This window comes from Dromaius novaehollandiae, chromosome 25, assembly GCF_036370855.1.
Source record: "Dromaius novaehollandiae isolate bDroNov1 chromosome 25, bDroNov1.hap1, whole genome shotgun sequence".
Taxonomy (NCBI): Eukaryota; Metazoa; Chordata; class Aves; order Casuariiformes; family Dromaiidae; genus Dromaius; species Dromaius novaehollandiae.
In genome coordinates, this window is record NC_088122.1 from 8,827,985 (window position 1) to 8,848,063 (window position 20,079).

Below are 20,079 nucleotides of genomic sequence, written 5' to 3' on the forward strand. Positions count from 1 at the left end.
CAGGAAATCTGGACAAAATTTGTTTAGAATACTCTCATGTCAAGAAGTGTCAAAAGCTTTACTGAAGTCAAGATATGTCAGCAACTACTTCTCACCCATCCACAAGATGTGTTATCCTACCACAGAAGGAAATTAGATTAGATATTAACTACTTATTCTTGACAAATCCTTCATGGCTGCCACTCATCTGCTTGTTATCTTTCATCTGTATACAAATGTTCTGCTTATTTATTTCAGATTTCTTTCAAGGGTTTGAAGTTAATTGACTAGTCTCTAATTCTCCAGTTTCTCTTTCTTTTCAGTAACAGGCACTGTGTTTACCCTTTCCCAGTCTTTTGATCTGTCAGCTGGCAGTCACAAATCCTCTGAGATATCTTGATAACAGCTCTGAGATTACTTTGACCATTTTTTCACATCACAAGGCATTGAAAGCATAAGTACCACCAAAATTTTCCTTCATTTTGTAATCTGAGATCTTGCCATATTTTTCTAGTATTACTTGCAATAACCATCTGCTGCAGTTGACCTTTTTATTGAAGGCTGATCTCTGATAAACTGAGTAATGGCAAATATTTTCCTTTGTCATCTCCCTGCTATTAATGAATTCACAGCATAATTTTTTGTTACCTATATATCTCTTGCTGGTTACATCTTAATCTGTGTCCTGGCCTTTCAGGTACATGCTCTTCTTTTATAATCACTGTATCTAGAATTTAATTTCTGTATGATTTCCTCTAGCGGTCAATGAAAAGCTCATGATTTAGGCAAGCAAGTGACTCTGTTTACTGAAGATATACGTCAGAAGAAAAACAAAAGAATGATTCAAGCCCCAGTTAATTCAATTAGTATGTTACTGTGCCCTTTGTAGGCCTTGACTCAGGTTGCAAAGGTCAGTGAACAGTTCTGGAATAGTATTGTCAGCAAATTCAAAAGCATGTTATGAATTGGTGATACTGTAGCAGAAACACAAATGTAAAACTTTGGTATAACATCGTGGAAGATTCACAGTTGCAGGGCTGCAGATGAGAATACCTGTGCACTACCATGCACAAGTCTGGTAAAGGACACAACTAAAGCAAGGCTCCAAATTCATGAAATTCCTCTCATGTTCTAAATCACTGATTGTTATAAATACTGAAATCCATACAATCACTACAAAAGAGCAAATGGAATATACATATGCAAACAATTACAGGGAGAGAGTTCACCTTTTCCTCCAGCTGCAAAAAATCAAAACAAACAAGGAAAGAGACATTGCAGGAAACACTGAAAATCTGTTTTATAGCATATAAAGTAAAATTATACATAGTGTTTATCAAGATCCGATGAACATTTTCTTCATACTGAGAAGAAAAGGTATTGCTTCAGTGGGGGATGGGAAATGCTCATATAGTCTTAGAAAGCCAACAACTCTGCAAGTTTTTTTTTCTGTACAGAGGGAATCACCTAATTTACTGTTTCATAAAAAAATATGCAGCAATCCAGTGGTGCATATCTTTTTGAAAATTGAGTCACAAATCTAACTGCTTACAGATAAGAGAATTAAGTGCTTCCAAGTCTCTAGAGCACTGCAACAAATTATATCAAGCAGAATCAAAAGTTATAGTGTTTGGAAAATGGCAGCTCTCCACACTCAATAAAATATTGTACAACCTAGCTCAATCTCCCGGTCTTCTTGCAGAGCACCAATCTGCTCTAAAAGTACCCAGTGCTTAGGTGCCTCATGCTTCCAGTCCTCTGAGGTCTACACAGGTTACGTATAGTGTCAGGGCTTCAGCAGTGGTACTTCTTTATATACACCTGTCAAATTTTTATAATTAGTCCTTGACAGAGACTAACTAGCATGACATGGTCTGGGATAACTAGTACTCTTCAAAAAATTCCCAAGAACAGTTTGGGATTTAAGCACTGGCAAAAATGAAATTCCAATAGTTTAAATGCCTCCCAGTTTAAATGCCTCCTTTGGAGGGAGAAGAGACATTAATAGTATGAACGTAGCGAGACTGTGCCAATTAGCTTGTTGACCTGGTACTGTTTAATTTAACATTATAAATATAGTCATAATAATTACAACTGTTGCTACCACTACCTCTAGGAACCTCTTCCTAACTTTGGATCTTATATGCAGGACAAAATGCAAACTCTTTGTTTAATGTCTTCTTTGGGCAAAGAGACCCAGAAATACAGCTGTTTTAGATCTGAGAACCATTAGTTGCATCCCTTCCCTCTACAGTTTTCTTAGCTATATGCCCTTGGAATTCATCTTGTTCTGGATTTCCAGAATAATATTTCCAGTTAAACCAGTCAAGGACAATATGAAAGAAAAGCGAGAAACCCAGGTTTAGTGAACTAATTTTGCATTTGTTGATGCCAAATCCTAGTTTGTTACAGACCTATGAAAAACAGAATCTGAATGGAACCTGTCCTGATCTGATCTCACCCCTTTTCGAAAGATTGGTTTGGATTCTGAAGGCAATGAAGAAAACTCATGGCAACTGACACGATAATGAAACTCAAAGGCTCTATCTAATTCTTCAGGAATGTCCATACGCAACAGGAAGGATAAATCTGCAACTATCACAAAATTTACTTAAGGAAGCTCTTCAAACCACCTCCAGTCTCTCAGACTTCTCTTTTCTCTGTCTTTTAAATCAATTATATTAACAAGAGCAGTTCAGGTTTGTACACACATTATGTAAGTGACATCAGTCTTGCCTTAAATTTTCCATTCCAGAAATTTACGTTCTAATTGCATCTTTCCTTCCTTTCATATTCTGAAGGTAAAAAGGGTAATGGATTTGTACTGCTTAACATTAGACACCTACCTTAGATAGTAAGTTAAGAGGCTACTGGGGTCTTCTTAGGACCCCAGTACAGTCAAAGCAGAAGGAGAGGCTATATATATAATCCGTATAAAGGATTATTTAAAATACCGATTGATATTAATTTCCACATTTGAATGACGCTCTGGAAAAGAATATCTTTCTGCCCTGACTAAATGGATAGTTTATAGACACTAGCCTGTTAACCTGGGAAATCAAATTAGGCATCTAATGTTGGGTCGTATGACTGTCCTCAATATTTATTTACAAATTCAGGAAGAATACTTCTTCCTTTTTTTGAAGTATCATATTACATGCACAAAAATTGAGATGAAAAAAGTTTAAAAGAATAGAGTCAATCATTTGCAGTTATCCATTAATACCAAAAAGCTCATTCTTGTATCATCTTCATTCGCCTTCTAACTCTCAGCAGCTTGAACCAAAGTCTTTAAATCCAACTCTACAAGCTGTCTGTATCAACAAAGACTGCTTCTAATGTTCCTGTACTTAGTTTAAGAAAGAGCTTCTTAAAAGCAGACATTTTAATGTCAATTAGTACTTCTGTGTTTAATAAAATAGAAGTTGGAATTCCCTTTTGAGCTTTTCATGTGAATGCTACAGTATAGCAGATTTGGCATTTCTTTGATTTCAGTACTCCTGCAGCTCCAAAAAAGTGACAGACCCAAGAACATTAAATAAATTTTGGAACATATTATTAATTACATTAGTAGTTATACCATACTGCAGGTAGGTAAGCAGGTTACAGGCAGCAATTCTCATTTATCATTATTCTTCATTTCTTTAACTTACAGATAATTAAATGTATCATTAAATTTAAAATGGGATTCAGGTGTTACGAAAATAGTTACTAAAATATTTGTAGTAGGGAGTTCATCCAACAACATATATCCAAATTCAATATCTTTCCTCCTACCATTTATAATCACCTGTTTTTCATATCAGTTTGATTAATAATGAGAAGGAATAATTAAATGCTCCCTTCTTACATAGGTATTCATTTTGTTTTAGGGATAACTTTTGGGTATCTACTACGCACAGAATTAAAGTTTATAGTAGTTCTTCAGGTGTACTTTTTTTTTCCAAAATGCAGGCACAAGTATAACAAAATAAAGCAGTTTCCTGGGTAAGAAAATATAAATGGTTAGACATTTTTAATGACTTCTAGAACAGTCTACAAATGTCCAACTACGTTTTTTAGATAAGATGACAAAATGGTGACACATGAAAGAATATACAAGCTGTCTAATTAATAACAAATATTTTAAACATTTATTTGATGTCCATACAAAATACTTCTAGACTCAGTCTTTTAATTCTGTAGTAAATTTCTACAATAAATTTCTATAGTAAAGCAGTAAGTAGCAAAAGACAAACCTGGCTAATTTTCACTTTTTTAATCTGCAAACACAGCATTCTTGGAAACAGACAAGGATTGGGCTCTTTTTTCCTGAGTTCAGCACCAGATTGATGCAAGGATAGCAAATAAGTGTGAAGCTCATTAGTTTTATGATATAAAATTCAATTTATTTCCCAGAATTATAGAATTAGCCTGGAAAAAGAAAAAGAAAATTTACAAAGTAAATGGAGAAAAAAAAAAAAACAACTTTGCAATCCCACAGTAAGTAAGAAGGCTTTCCAGTGTAGTAAATTCATTGGGTCTTTTTGACTAGCTAGAGGTGCAGCAATATTGCATCAGGCTCCCTAAGCTCCAAAAGCCCTAGACAAATGGTCACTGCAAACATGTATTCTGCACAGCATGACACATCCAAAGGATACTATTTGCAATATATTCCTGAGCTATCTATGCATAATAATGTGATGTAGATATAAAGTCACACCAATTTGTCAGACTCGCTGAAGCTATAGGCATGCAAGCATAAAGTATGTTTTCCAAGACATATTTGTAAGTTACACTGTCTCCCTCTTTCACTTATATCATGGCTCCATCTAATCCAGTGATATAGCCTTCTTTTTTAATTTTCCTTTATTTTTATTTTTTAATAAACAAGTGCAATTGGGGATTCTACTAGTTACTGTTGATTAGTGAGAATCTGCTGTGTAAACTATGACATCTCAAAATTTAAAACAGATTTTGCAAATGTGGTTTTAGAATTTGCAAACTGACTAAATGTCTGTATGTAGGCTCTACAAATTTTGCAACTTAAAGCAATGAGAAGAATTAGAAAAATTAATAATTTTTGTTCTGGCATGATGAATACATTTCATTAATACAATTAAAGTCTTACCTGGTCTGAGGGAGAACAGCATTTATTTGTCATTTTCATCTATAGAACAGAGATTGAAAAATACTCAGTTATTAATATTCTGATGCTAAAAGTTACTATGAGGCAATTAGCACTGACATAGTTAATGCACACTGGTATTAGTACTTCAAAATTATAAGAAATTTTTACATTTTCGGTGCAGAAATACTAGATTATAATTATCCTAAGCCTAGAAAACAAAGGACTCAAAAGACAGGAAACCTTTCATCACAGTTTTCAGGAAATCCTTCATAAAGAACTGGCTGTATGAATTTACTTTGCCACTGTGAAAATATTATACTGTACTATAGATTGTTTAAGCAGATCTGTAAATTAGGCATGTGCTCAAGTACTTTGTGAAATGAAGGACGCAGCATATAAAACAGATTAAGGGAATTGTTTAGGATTTCCTTTTGTTCAATATAAAGTAACATATCTTCCTTTTTGCTCACAGTTTAGTCAATGAAGAGGTGTGCTGATTTTGGCTTTTCTTTGACAGTCATAATTGGCATAGGTGACTGCTGAACAAACCTTGACAAACCCTTCTTTAAAGTGAAACACTTCTTAATGCGAAATATTAGTAACAGTGAACTAAAGATATGGGATTTAGACATGAAAAGATTGAATGACTACAAGAAAAGACTCCCCTATATCTAGGGATAGAACCTGCAAACAGTCACACAGCTGATGAGTCCTTCCAAACAATCTTATCATCACAAAGCATTTCCCCTCATTTTATAAAAAAATGAAAAGCTTGTGATAACAGACCAAAAGCTACAATTGCACACAGGAAAAGATACAGTCACTGGAAAAGAGCAGAAGAAATCCAAGGCTATTACCAGTATCCTAGCAAGAGCAAGAGATTTGCAAGACAAAATCTGTGGATAAACCTCAAAGGCAGAGCATGACAGTAAGAGGCCAACAGGCCTTCCATTATTCCAACAACACCAGCCTCAGCTCTTGTTGGGCTTGGTCTGGATCTGTCTTGGTATGTCTGGAGCTGTGTTATAGCTTGTTTAGCTATAACAATTATCTAAAGAGCATGAGACTCATTTTTTTTGAGAAAAGTGCAGTTGTGGGGTGTAATGTTATATATATACATATGCAGATATTTGTAACTAATTGATAGCAATAACAAGTGCTTATTCTGTATGGAACCACCCTAAACAAAATGACCCTAGAATAAAACGCAACACAGAGGAATACAGGATGATAGCAAGGGCCTTGAATGTACACATGGAGGATGACACAAAGGCCCCAGGGCTATAAGAACTTGTCAGTCATAGGCCATAGGGGATCGTTCCCCCCACTCAGCTTTGCAACCCACTTGAACTGAATTGTGTATTTGAACCGTGCAGGTGTGCCAACTGAGGCCCTGCGTGATGAGGTGGCCAAAGCTGACCTGCCGGCTGCCTGGGGCAGCTGCCAGGCCTGGCTATCACCCTGGCAAGGCATCTGATGGTGCGCAGGGAGGGTCCGCCAGCCCCTTGGAGGGGTCATGCTACCCCAGAGGAGGAGTGGGACCACCACAACAGAGGCAGGCCACAGACATCTGCACCATAGCTCAGGCAAAGACCAAGGATGAGCATTCCCAACATGCAGCTTCCAAGCAAAAGGGGAGCCTCCAGCAAGGCTTCTCCCAGCTCTCTCCCACAGCTCTTCTCACAGCAGCCTCATCCCCGGCTGCATGTCAGCACTGGCCTTGAGCACATGCAGCCAAATCCCTGGGATGGGGCGGGGGGTGGCAGAGGTTGTTGGCCACTCTCAGGGCCTTGACAGTAACAAACTGGTGGGAACCCAAGAAACCTTATCTGTAACCTGCGTGCTACAAATTAGTGAAAAGCCCGGTGTTACAGAAGGAAGCAGTCCTCACCAGTCTGATTTGGGGGATTGGTAGCAGAGTTAATCTTGGGCATTTGAGAAGACATAACAAAAAGGTATCTTAAATACTTTAACATCACCAGGAATACCATCACCCCCTGCCTATCTTCAGCTCCAGCAATTCTCCAGTGCTTTAGAGAAAAATATACACAAGAAGTAACTACTCAGAAACCAAGCCACGCACACAGAAAATACTATTTCCCTGCAGGTGACCACAGACACACTAAATTATGAGATCACTATAATATAATACAGTGCAAATAAACAGAATAAGCAGTGATCCTGTCTCCTTTCACCTTGCTTTCCAGTTAAATCAAACTATTTTAAGTTCTCTTTATAAAAGGAAGAAATTCTGTTATCCGACTTTCTACCTTACTATGTTCAGATGTGCCTGTGAAAATGTGCGTGAGACTGGCCATGCAGATTCTCTGGAGAATGAGAGAAGAGTAATGTGAAGAGCATCCTCACAAACAGCATCGCTTCCAGTTATTAAGGGCAATATGGAAGGATGCTTTGGATTCCACAGCTATTCACCACATAGGCTTAACTCATTCTTTATTCAAAGCAGGGATGGTTGCAGCCCTGATGTAAGCGGGGCAAGGGGAAAGATCTCCTTCTACATCACATTGTGCCCCTATGTCACTGGACTGAGCAGAGGGAAGTATGCACTCTCCATACTGCACAGCACCGTATGTTCCCTACATCCCTCCACAGCTGGTGCATTGTGGCAGGAATACAAATGGAATTTGCTACACCTTGTTGGGAATGTATGTGTTTTAAACACTGTAGTACAGTAATGGGTGTTTGGAAGAGCAGGGAAGCTAAAACCAAAAATCTGGATCTGCAAAGAGTGCAGTGGCTGAGTCAGACAACTAGAACTGTTAAACAATCATAATTACTATACTGTGTTTAAATGAATGCATAGGAATATGCAGGGGGCAGGAAGAGAATGGGGCTGCCATGACTCAGCTCCCAGGCTGGGATTTACCTCACTTAGCTTTGGCAATTCAGAAAAAAAAAAAAAAGTTATACATTTAATATATCAATATTCTCTTTCTAATCAGCAGAGACATATGAGGATCTTGACAGCCGTCTCTTTCTCTTTTCGCACAGCAAGAGGATCCTATTTGATTGGCTAAATTTAGCTGACATGATTCCTACCCTTACTGACTACCCTTTACAATCTCAGTGGTTTGATCTGATGTACTTCCAAATAGGAATTCCTGCATTGAAAAACAAAAAGAAGCGGCAGAAAAGATACATTATCTTGTGCTACTACCCCTAGACAGCAATAGAATGGTTTGTATAATCACTGAGCAATAAGATTTGTATACCGCTTCCTACAGGTTATGGACACATAATGGATTTTGTTTTGATCTACATGCACCTCACATATTGGTTTGTAAAGAAAGAAAGACCTACTCCTCTTTCTTTTTTATATGAATGTTCAAAGCTCATATTTCATAAGCCTCTCTCTAATCAAACTGAAATTTCACTCCACTGTTGTAGATATACATGTACATGTAAGCATAAGAGAAAATGTTTAAGTCCTACAACACATGGAAATTAAATCCACTGTCAAAAGCATATATATGATTTAAGATTAATATCCTTGTTTTGAAGCCAAATTTTAAGTTTCTATCATCCTCCAATGAGCTGCTGGAATGATTTAAAAAGATCATAAATAATGGTTAAAGTGGAACAACTGCATCTTTTTATTCCTTATCTGCTTATGAACTGTTCATTTATTAAATTCGTTATTAAATTTGAAAAACACAACACCTTGAGAACACACTGCAAAAAAGAGAAAACCTTGAGAGATCTATAAATATAAGAAATAAGTTTCTATGATGCAAATGAACCGGCAACATCAACTTCAGGTGTTTCTACCTATCATGTCTATATTAATGTTTGGTGTTATGTATGAAAGAAAATAATTAAAGCCCATGACAAAAGCTAAAAACGTTTAATAGATAGCTATCTGAATGGTGCACAACAGAGGGGGGATTCTAAATTATTCCAAAGAACTGTCTCCTAAAAACATCTCCTGCACAGCGCTGTCACTTCCCTGCAAAGAACCCTCTAACTAAACAAACCAAACAGTAGCAGCGAGAAGCACATGCAGATCAAGTTGCTGCCTATGCTTTTTGATTCATTATGGCAGCTTCACTGACAGCTTCTGTTCCTTTTCTTCCCTCAGTGTCTTTAACTGTACCTCCTTTTGTGAGAAAAGGGTTGTAAGAAGAAATAGATGGGAGGTGCTTACTCATCTCTGTTTTCTTCCTCCTCCAAAAGGTATATGTGAAGATCTTGGAACACACTGAGGAGACTAAGGATTGAATCATAAAGGCAGAGGATAGGGAAGTTTCCCTTTGGTAGAAAAGTATGCAAAAAACAACGGTATGGACAGAATGGTGAATAGTGGGGGGCATGGATCTTTAGAAAAAAATCTGTATTGCTTGTAAAGATGACAGTTACTGGCAGGTTTTCCTAACTCAGCATACAAGGGAAATATCAGGAAGGCAGGCTGAAAAGACACGCTTACATCTTTCTTGCCATATTCTCTGTGGTTTTCTGTCTTGTAAGAACTAACTGTCTCCAGGCTAATACCAGAATCATTATTTCTCATCTACAGAGTAACACTTTCTAGCTATGCTAACATTCAGTGGTAGCATCCTTAGGCAGTGACAACCCCTCACATCTTCACTATTGAAAGACAACTCCTCCCTTTCACTTGATCCCCTGAGAGCTTGCCTTTGCATAGAAGTTAGATGTTTCAGTACTTCAAAAGAGTAGTCTGACATTAGCAGAAGTGTCAGATTGTGGCAGAATTATTTTTGTATTGCCTACATTAGGACTGTCTTCTGGCATCAGCAGGGAATCTGGCAGAGAGCTGCCAACTGCTGAAAGGGCAAAGTGGCAAAGCATTACGATGCAGGAAAGACAGCGTGCATTGTAAGAGATCAATTCACCTCCATCAGGATCTCTTTAAGAACTAAAAGTCAAAAATAGATGATTTGAATGGTATGCAAACATGTACAACAAAGAATGTATACAGAAGAGGCACAGATAGGCACAGGTAAAGCAAGAATGACTAAGGTGCAGGAAGAGTCGCTAAAATCAAGAAGCATAAACATCATAGCCATAGAAAATCTGAAAATATATAGAAGTAAAAGTGAGCAATGGAAAATATGGCAGAAAAACTTAATAGTGGTCAGGTGAAAAGGCTGAAATTCTTGATGCCAACAGTCTTAGTAACAAGGTCCACTGTGATCACGTATCTAACAGAATTCATTTATCTACAGACATGACAGCATAGGACAGAACAGGAAATGAATAGGTTAAATATTTGGAGAAGCCAATGAACTCAGTGTTGGCATGTACTCATGAAATTAACCCTTGAGAAGTTAGGAAATTATCTGAACTCTAAACCCTAACCCTAACCCTAATCTCTGAATCCTGATTATCTTCAGAGACTCCTGGAGAATGGTTGAAATTTCACAGGACTAAAGAAGGGCAAATACAGGAAAAATAGTCTGAAGAATTACAGATACATAGCCTAACTTCGATTTCAATAAGATGATCATAGAAAAATACTGACCATTTGTGAGATGATAATAATGTAATAAAAAGCATTCTGAATAGATTTTCAAGAAGTCTACTGTAAAGGCCTTGCCCTAGGCACTGTGGATTTGAAATAGTCCCTTGGCCCTCCCAGTCAAGGAGCCTTCCTTTACTGCAAACTTTTACTGAAATTGCATTCCAGCCTCACATTCTGATCTTTTTGCAAAAGGTTTTCCAATAAAATGGTTTCTCATTGACTTTTACATCTGTTGTTCTGATGATTAGTAATTAGTTAAAATACTACTGTGGCCAGACCCTATTCAGTTGTTCTAAAGGCTGCACCTCTGTCACAGCCTGTTAAGCACTAAATCCAAGTAAAGATTTTACCCACTTCTAATATGATCTGTGTAGAGATTACTCTCTGCCTGGCTTAGAACACGTGAATTTATCACTGCTGTTAACAAAGCTTGATCAAACCCCTACTAAAGAGGAAGACACAAGATGCAGTATTTTGTTTACAGAATTCTATATTGTGATAGATAACTGAAAAATGAAGATTAGTAAAAATACTCAGCAGATAACAAAATATTCTTGTAGACAGGTCATAACACAGTGAGGATACTATGTCAAGACACCTGCTACCACATACATTGCATTTCAAAGAAACAGACCAGAACCCTACCAGTAATAAAATATATTAATAAATACTTTGCTTGTACAGCCACTTCTACTGTCATATTCAGCTACATACTTGGAGTGACTTTAACTCATGGGATTTTTTTAGAAAGCAAAAGAATTGTGATTAGGAACTAGGAAGTGGAATTGCTCTAAAAATATTAAAGTGAACTTCTTTCCACTATTCACACAGCAGGCAATTATGAACATTCTTGAATAATGTATATTATTTCCCTAGAATTATCAAATAGAAACAATAATCTCTAAATTAGGTAATTTACTAAATAGTGCCTAGAAGGGAATATTTATAAAGGATATATCATAAGCAAATTTACTGATTTTGTCAAAGACCTCCTTAAATAATTTCAGATTAAAAAAAAGAATTAATTTAATAGAACTACCATGATCAAATATCTACCATGATCAAGTAACTTTTGAAGAGCAAAAAAGTCAAATTATTATGTAGTTTGATCAAAGATTGCTCAAACCTGATACAAATCCTACCCAATATAATCTGAATAACTAAGCATCGATTAACCTGGAGTACAAATTAAAGATATTTATCCTACCAGATCCTGGTTTATAGAAGATGCTTCAGTCTTAACACATCTAAAGAACAAGATTAAAAATCTGCCCAGGTAATTCTCTCAGAGCAAACTGTGCTTGTATTTTTTTCATCATTGATTTCTACCAGTTCATAAAGACTGGTATATATTTTCAATAGTGTACATTATCAAGTTGCCTATTTGACTTTATGTTCCATTCCAGAATTTTCAATAGTTTCCAGTTGTTCTTTCTTGGAATAATAACCTGTTGTCCAAATAACGATTTTCTGTTTCTCTGGAGTTTATTTAGTACCTCTGTTTTCAGTAACAAATGCTACTTTTGAATTTACAGGAATAATTTACACTGGCATAAGCACCTCTATACCTGTAGGCAAAAAGATGGAACACATGACTTTAAATAAACCAATTCCTAGACAAATTACAGATGTAAAAATACTGCCTCCCAATGAGCCCCTATAAGTTACACTTCACTAGTTACAAAATTTCCACATGCCTACTTCAAAATCAACAAATGCTAATTTCTGAAACCATGTTTTAAGCACACTAATTTCGAGAAAGTACAAGTAGTACATACACACACATTTGTTTTATATCGCCTATCTTCAATGTGAATTATTTTCTGTCCTTGGAAAATTAGAAATAATTTTAAGACAGCATAGACAAAAAATATGCAGAAAGTAACATACATTTTGAAGTGTCAAATCACTGATGTTAGTTGATATTGCTCTCAGACAGTCAGCACTCTCCTGGGCTGTATATAACTGAAGTATCCCAGTACTAACTCCATCGAGTGCCAGCACTTCAAATGCATTAGATCTGCAGTAAGAAGAAACATATCCATAAAGGAAGATATGTCAGTTTTCTGAAACTGCCCAATATTTTTCAGGGTTCAAGTGATCTTTACAATCTTTGACAAGTTTTGGGTTTTGACTTTACAAAGTAAAGGAAGGGTAACAGAAAGAAAGATAATAATGGACAGTATCAGGAGCAATACATACAATAAATACTTTCTCTGTACCAGTATCTATATGCCCTGATCATTTATTTACTAGGGTATAAATATATGTTTACAATTACTGAACTTAGTGTAGCATACTGAGGACATATGCATTAATTTTTTTTGAACAACTATAACAAATCCTGAAACCAAAATGACTTTTTTTCTGCATTTCTTGCATTTTGGTTTCATTTACTAAGGATGTATAAGTTGCAAAGAATTGACTTCCCTAGTTTTAATTTCTTGGATTCCTATAATTTTCTATATAAAATTCTAAGCAATGCTTCCTTTAAGCCCCTTTATGACATAGAAAATCTGAAAAATGTACTTAAAATTTCCTTTAAAGCATTTTTCAGTGTAAGGCCCCTTTTCATAATAGCGTCTACGTATGCTAATTGCTAATTGCATTTATTCACTTTCTATGCATCTTTTATATAACAACTTTATTCTGCAAATGCCAGTGCTTTCCTCTTTGCTTGCAGTAAGTTAGGCACCATCCATGTACTGCTGAAATCCCACACATCTGGATGCTGAAATGGGATATCATTATGCATTTTGAACTGTTAGATTTTTTGGTAGGAACAACAGAAAATTAAGTAGTGGCATGGAAGTGCACTGGTTTAGATATCTTTAAAATATGTGTCATGCATGTTTTCAGCAACAGAACTTCAGAAAGCTCAAATACTACTATAAAAGACAATTATAAATAGTTGAAAGATTGTGCATATGTTTCTTTTGTATATCATTTGGAAAATATTGCTGCTATCTGCTATATTTGTAGTACAGATTATTTATATGCTATATTGGTTTCTTTTCAGAACTAACCCAGAAGAAAATAAGATAATGACTCAAGAAAAATGCTCTATGTGGTTGCAGGGTTTCCCTGTGATTCTCTGATCTAAGGCCAAGTCCAATAATGCTTAGTTTATGATATATGTCAAAATAAGCATTCAAAGTGACACATGGAGGTTACAAGGCATGTTTACTCATGACTTACTGAAAAAATTATTAACTTAACATTTGTCATTCATAGGCAATTTGATGGTGCACATGAAGACTCAAATCTATATACTTGCTGAAAATGGTATTATAAAGTTCCAATCAAATACAATATTCACAAGACAGTATCCATATATATATATGTATATATACACACCCCTCTGAGATAGGAAAGTTCCATTATCATGTATGTAGACAGTGGAGCATGGAAAAAAACTGAATCTGCTGCCATGAAGTTAACCCATTCACAATGCCTACTTTAGACATCAAATTTAAATATCAAAATTAAAATACATTTAACTGAAGCAGGAAATAGTAAATGCTCTCCACTGAATCCATAGAAGGCCTAGGATTCTAACTCATCCAGAGCAGATGCATGAATGAATGCAATGTGAATGCCTTATTCAAGTGGCACAAAGTTATACAAATGGCTGATGAAAGATCACAGAAATAAACTCTTAAGCTAACAACTAATGCACTAGACAATCAACATAAAAACAAAACAAAACAAATTTTATTATAAAAATGAACTAATCTTTTACTGTTTGAAAGCATGATGCTGGCAATACTTCGGATGACACTACAAACTCCAGTTGTCACATCCTTTTCCTTATTAAAATATGGTAATCAGTTATAAAAGCCAGTTGACAGAGTTCTGAACGCTTCAGTCACAGGATATTTGCACAGAATCAAAGAACATGGTGTGAGGGATCCTGAAGGTCCTCTAGTCCAACCTTCTGGCTGACTGGTTTACATTACAATTCTCTTTTCAACGAGAGGACCAAAACTGGACACAGTATTATAGATGCATGTATTTGAGATGTGGCCTCACAAATGCAAAGCAGAGAAGAATAATCACTTCCTTCAACCTGCATACCATTTTATTACCAATGCAGCCCCATCTGTCTTAGCCTTCATCACTGAAAGTGCTTACAGCTGACCGCTGCTCAATGTGCTGTCCATTAGGATCCCCAAGCCCTTCTGCAGAGCTGTTCCCTAGCCAGTATTGTTGCATGGGCTTATTCTGACCCAGGTGCAGGACTTGGCATGTGTCTTTGCTGAACTTGATGAGATTCCTGTTGGCTCATTCTTTACCTTTTTGAGGTCTCTCTTGATGGCAGTCTTATCTTCAAGAATGTCTACTGCTCCCAATTTGATGCCATTCATGGACTTGATGAGGATGTGCTCTGTCCAACTGAGCAGATTACCAATGAAGATGTTAAACATTACTGGCCCTACTACAGACAGCTGAGGAATAATACTTGTAAACAGCCACCGGATAAACTTTGAACCATTATCCACTGCCCTTTGAGTCTAGCCAGAATTTCATACATCTTGTAGTCCACTCATCTAGTCCATTGTCCTCAATTTGGCTACAGGGATGCTACAGGAGACTGCAGAAAGTCTTGCAAAAGTTAATGTAACACCCACTGCTCTCCCCTCATCTACAGAGAGAGTTGTTTCATCATACGAAGCAATCTGGGTGGACAGGCGCAGTCCTGAGCCCCCAGAGTCTCTGTGAGGAACCTGTCAATCTCCTGTTCATCCTCCATGATGCTATGCAGCTGCTCATCTCCTTCATCTCCTCTTCAACTGATAGCTCAACCACCTCCTCCACTGACCTCATTCCTGGTCTCTAGCCAATGTGTCCCTGTAGCCTGTGACCAGGACAACTGCCTCCTCCCTCAGGAGCTCTGTCTGGTTTAAGGCCTCTGATGTGCCATAGGTAGTCACACTGTCTGGTATGGGGGACGGAGACCTGCAGTGCACCACCACCACCACCACCACCACTATGTTGACTTTAGCAGAAAGCTGGTTTTGCCAGAAAGCAGGCCCCTTTGAAGCAAGTGACTGAAACAAAACAGAAAAAGAATAAGCAAAGTTTACAGATGCCAACCAGTAAGTCTGTGCTGGTAAAACAGTGGTTTTGTTCTCAACATACTGAACTTTATTATGATTATTTCTTGCCTTTAATTACAGTAGTTTCCCTCTACAATTCACGTAACATATTGTTCTGTTTTACTCTGTAGTCTGAAAAATATAACATATATACAGAAAAAAGTAAAAGCAAATATGGAAGCTAAAAATAAAAGCTAAATAGAAAACTACTGAATGCTGAATTTTTCTTTTCTTTTTATGTGAAGTAATCAATAAATAACGCAAGCACAAAGACAGCATTGAAATTCAGGAGAAAATAAATCCTGGAGGCTTAAAGATCATGCCTTTCTCCATTTCTTCAAAGCATGGGCGAGGGGAAGAGGCACAAGTATGCGCCTACTCCTTTTAGCTAAGTTTTGTATTTAATGCTGAAAAACAGGTTTGAGAGATCTCAAGATGCTATGTAGTCATCTCATCACCACAAAATACGATTAGATACATCTTTTTTGGCTATTTTTTCCCTCTGTGGCTTCAAGATCATTGAAAGACAGAGCTAGAGGAAATTCCCATCTCTTCTACTTTTCCTGTTACTGTACCGATTATTGCAAATAGAACCAGAAATGAATGGACTTCAGTTCAGACACCCCCCAAAAAGAAAAAAACAGGAAACAGAAATGTAAGCAGTTATTTCTCCGAGAAAGATTGTGTGCTGGTGCTTTACTCTCAGTATCATTTCAAATACAGATGAGATGACATTATCAAGAATTTTACATAACTATTTTAAGTGACTACCAAAGTTCATGAAACTCATCTCTGAATCAAGTAAAAGATAAAGTCCTTCCAAATACAGAAGTCTCCACTTTAATAGATGCATCAACTTTATGGAATTTTTCCCACTTTGCCATGATTGGAAGTATTCTTCACTACAAAGCAGCAATCACCGAATGTATCATGTATAAATAGTCTTACTGAGGAAAGTATCACTTAAACTCCCAGACTGAGAAAATTGAAGGCCTTTTTTTCATCTTGAAAGACTGGAGTTGCATGATTTTCTCCAATGTAGCCTGTTCAAAGACAGCATCATTGTGGCTGTGAAGTGACAATCTGGAGGCAGCCATCCTTCTCCAACATTTAAAATATCTCATCTCTTCCTCAGGTGTGGAAGAAGGATAACAAACATTAATTGTTAGGCATGTGTTTCACACATTAAATGTAAGAGATCATTTTTGCTGATATGTGACTTCTATGGGGAAAAGTACAAACACTTCAGATGCAGAAAAATTTCTGATGAAAAGAGTCTTCTTTTAATATTTCCTATTATGTTGTTAGTTTCTACAGCTTTCTCTCACTCTACATTTATGTAGTTGGACAGCTACTGAATCTGGCCATACTGTTTTTAACTGGACATTGCATGAGTGTGAATAAGAATTTTAGAATGTTTGCTTTTCCTAAACTTTAGGGATTTGGGCCACACTACCCTTACATTTCTTTGTTATTATTTTCAGCCTTTTATCTGTAAATTTTTGTTTGTTTGTTTCTTGTAAGCATAACCACTCAGGAGCATGTGGCACTGTTTTCTATACTCAGTCTATTTATATCCCACTTTCATGGTGAAATGATGGAAGAATCTGCATGCTGCTCTGTTTTGGGGTTTGTTTACTGCATTAATTTCTTTTAATAAAATAACACTGTTTTAGTGAGAGTGGCAGTCAGAATAACAGATAGGCATCGACAGACTTAAATTCAATTCCTGACTTTGACACTTCTTGGTAATTAATAATAACTAATACTAATAAAACTTAAAATGGCCACTGTGAATTTTGCCATATAGAGCCACTAGCTATTAGAGAGGTGTTAAGCAAAAAGACTTTTATAAGAGAAAACACCTTCTCAGTGCCAACTGAAATGCAAAAAGCTAAATTTCTACTTTTTTAGAAGCTAAGGATTTCAGCAAAAGATACTTTAAGATTTTCAGTATCTGAATGTGGTATGTGAAACAGTCTGTCCTTTAGATTTATCTCAAAGTTATACGGTATTTCCTTAATAAAAGCCTAGATGGTTGTCTGACAGCAGCTGTTTTATCCAAAGTTTACTAACATGTTGTTACAGACAGATACACTTGATCAGCTTTATATCTTCCCAGGTCCTAACTCAGTCTTCCGCCCTGTTTCTACATATTTTGATGACTGCCTTCAAAGTTTCTTGTGTTTCTTACAGCATTTTCTAGTGGCTTATCTACATTACTCTATGGCTCTCTTGCTAGAATTTCTACTTCTATTTAGGCTTAAGTTTTATGGATTATGGGTGGATATGAATGAAAATTCCTAAGAAAGTACTCTCTGAATCTTTATCTCTTTGAAATTTAAGAAATGAAGGGCTTTAGTACTGTAGCTTTTATATACCCTCATATTTTCAAATAATGATCAAGTTGCTCATACAATTGGGTTATTAGCAGAAACTGTGGAGCTAAAAATAAATGAAGCTATTAAGCATAAACCTGGATTGCATTTTGTGTTTGTTTTAGCTGAACATTTTGCTTCCCATGCTGTCACTTTGCTTTATTTTGTATTAAACTTGGAGTAGTAGAGTAAGATAACTGAAGTGACATAGAAATGATGCTTCTAGAGAAATTTTCTTACTAATTTGCCAGCAGAAGCAACTCCCAGCTGTATCCATCAGGTTTGTAATAATACATGCAGAGAAAAAGGAGAGGGGGGAGGTGGGACGGTTTTAGTATTGATCCGGTCTCTTTCTTACTCTGTTCTTCATGAAGTCATACAAATAGTTACACTGGCACTATGAAGAGGACAGAATAGGGTAAAACAAGCAGCTGAAGGAGAAACAAGAGAGTGGAATGCAGGTATGAGATAATTTAATTGGCTTTGCTGCAGGGAGAAAAGTCTGTGGAATTACAGTCTGTCACACTCAGCATGCTTTATTTGTATGGAAGTAACAGATCAAAGAAAGAGGTGGAGGAGTTTTGCTGGAAAACAGGAGCAGCTTGAATTACTGAAAGCTATATGCAATATCACTGTACTACTGTCGTCTCTTGAGTGCAGCATGTCTAGTAGGGCTGGTCACTGTGGTAGGCTGGAGAACAGGGTGTATGTGTACTTGTGAGCAAGTGTTTTATAATTTCAGTGTAATTGTGGTAAGGCATAATTCAAGTGAGATGCATTTCACCCAATTTAGCCATGTTAAATTCTATCGCCTAAGTATATGGATGAGAGGCAACAAACAGAAGTTAGAATGTGGCAAATTACAATCAGATATTAGAATTTTTATTTTTTTTATTTTTATTTTTTTTGCCATGGGGGCAATCAAATACTGACACAGGTGCCAGGATCAAAAACTGCCACAGTGCGCCTGTGGACTCTTCATCCTGGGAAGTGTCCAAGACTTGACAGCACAAGATGTCTGAGCAACATGATCCCATTAGACCTGCAGTGAGCAGGGAGTTGGACTAGATGACCGCCAGGGCCCCTCCAAGCTAAATTATTCTATGATTCGATAAGCAAGGCATGCTAAACTCAGGAACAACTTTGTTTTATCATAAGTAAATGCACAAGATAGGTGAGGTGAATCACTCTCTGGAGATATTTATTTCTCTCCGTTGACTCCAACATGAGTCCAGGGATTAAGCACATTTGCAGATGAGCAACTATTAGATGTTGCAGTCAGATGAGATCAATCTCACTTATTAAGTCCCAATCCCATAAAGATTTTAAGCATGTGAATAGTTCCACAGAACAGTTGGAATGTTGGTTTGCCTTACATTATCGACATGCAGAGCATAATCACATTAACTCAACTTAAAAAAATACAAGAAAATATTACTAAATATGAATTGAAAATGACAAAGAAAAAAGCAGACAAGATTGATTTCATTCATCTTATTGAATGAACTGGCAAAGTAAATACAAGCAAAGGTAAGAAAAAAAGGAACCCTTCAGCTGTATTTTTAAGAAGTCTTAATGCAAGTATTTATATTTTCTTTTAGTCACTTGGATGATACAGAGGCATGTTATTTTCTAATTGGTCTTTCAGCACAATGGGAGTGTGTAGGAGATGTGAAAATTTTAAATAATAAGCCATCCTACTGCATTCCTTGTAGGAAGACTAGATTTATCTTAATGATGCCTTTACAGATGACTTGACAGGTCAATAGCTTCAATCTCTTATATATAACATATAGGTGTCTCTAGTTATTTCCTGACACACAAGATGGCTAACAAAATCTACATATAGATAACAATTATTGGACTGCCTTGCCATTGTAATGCTCGTTCATGTTCAGGTTCAATTTCCTCTCAGGCCCTGTAAGCCTTTCAGTAAGAGGACAGTCTACAGCCCACAACAACTGAATTGTATTCATCAGTGTCATGAATACAGAGAATATCAGGTACATTTTG

At 36.6% G+C, this 20,079-nt stretch overlaps 1 protein-coding gene across 1 annotated transcript in view; it reads right to left on the minus strand.

Moving 5' to 3' along the window:
* Positions 1-20,079, minus strand: part of LOC135323593 (gamma-2-syntrophin-like) — a 164,638-nt gene that overhangs the window by 25,995 nt on the left and 118,564 nt on the right. Inside the window, exons 9-10 of the mRNA XM_064497218.1 lie at positions 12,480-12,609; positions 5,090-5,128 (exon numbers count right to left, since the gene is read on the minus strand). Of these exons, the coding sequence (XP_064353288.1) occupies positions 5,090-5,128; positions 12,480-12,609 (169 nt within the window). The remainder of the gene's footprint in view (positions 1-5,089; positions 5,129-12,479; positions 12,610-20,079) is intronic.